General features: G+C 45.1%; 1 protein-coding gene across 1 annotated transcript; it reads left to right on the forward strand.

Moving 5' to 3' along the window:
- Positions 1-328: 328 nt before the first annotated feature.
- Positions 329-832, forward strand: LOC137725124 (uncharacterized). The gene has a single exon (XM_068463713.1). It carries the CDS (start codon positions 329-331, stop codon positions 830-832), a length of 504 nt encoding a protein of 167 aa, XP_068319814.1.

Genomic DNA, 832 nt, shown 5'->3' on the forward strand with positions numbered 1-832 from the left:
AACTCGCTCGCTTGCTAGGAACGCACCACACACACCGTATCCGCGGCATAGACGAGCCAAACACATGGAAGAGCATCCTAGAACAGCAAGTCACGACTAAGGGCAGCCGAGAGCTCTGCTACCTTAACAAAGGCAAATTCATGAAAAAGTAGAGAGACTCTTGACTAAGCGATTGTGTGATTTCCAACACAACAAGCTCACCGACAACGCACTATAATGGAACATGACTAAGCAGGCAGAGCCTCCACGTGAGTTCAGCATGCCACATTTCACATCTTTCGAAGGGGATGAAGACCCGAAGAGACACTTAAAGCACTATTGAAGTGCAATGATCATCTATCGAAACAACGACGATCTCATGTGCAAGATATTCACCACCACTCTACAAGGCAAGGTGCAAGATTGGTTCTACACCCTGCCGCCATTATCTATTCGAAGTTTCGACGAACTTTCTTTGGTTTTTACCAAAGAATATTCATCATATCGCTCGATCAAAAAGAAGTCCGACCATTTGTTCAACGTCAAGAAGAACCCAAAAGAGTCGCTTCGTGACTATGTGAAGAGGTTCAAAGTAGAGAAGGCAAGGATAGTCGGATGTAACGACTCGATAACTAGAGCAACCTTCCAAAAAGGACTTCCAGCAGACCTCCCACTATTCCAAAAATTGATCATGAAAGAAGATCTAGCTCTAGCAGACTTTTTCGCTCTGGCAGAAAAACATGCACTTTGGGACGAGGCACACCAATGCACATTCAAGGACTTGAAGAAGTGCCTGACATCACCTCTCTACTATCCAAACAGGAAGCAGAGGAGGACTGATTCACATGTTTGA

The sequence above is a fragment of the Pyrus communis genome, chromosome 2 (assembly GCF_963583255.1).
Source record: "Pyrus communis chromosome 2, drPyrComm1.1, whole genome shotgun sequence".
NCBI classification, from domain to species: Eukaryota; Viridiplantae; Streptophyta; class Magnoliopsida; order Rosales; family Rosaceae; genus Pyrus; species Pyrus communis.

Coding starts and splice junctions, on each gene's coding strand:
- LOC137725124 (XM_068463713.1), top strand. CDS start 329: ATGATCATCTATCGAAACAACGACGATCTCATGTGCAAGATATTCACC.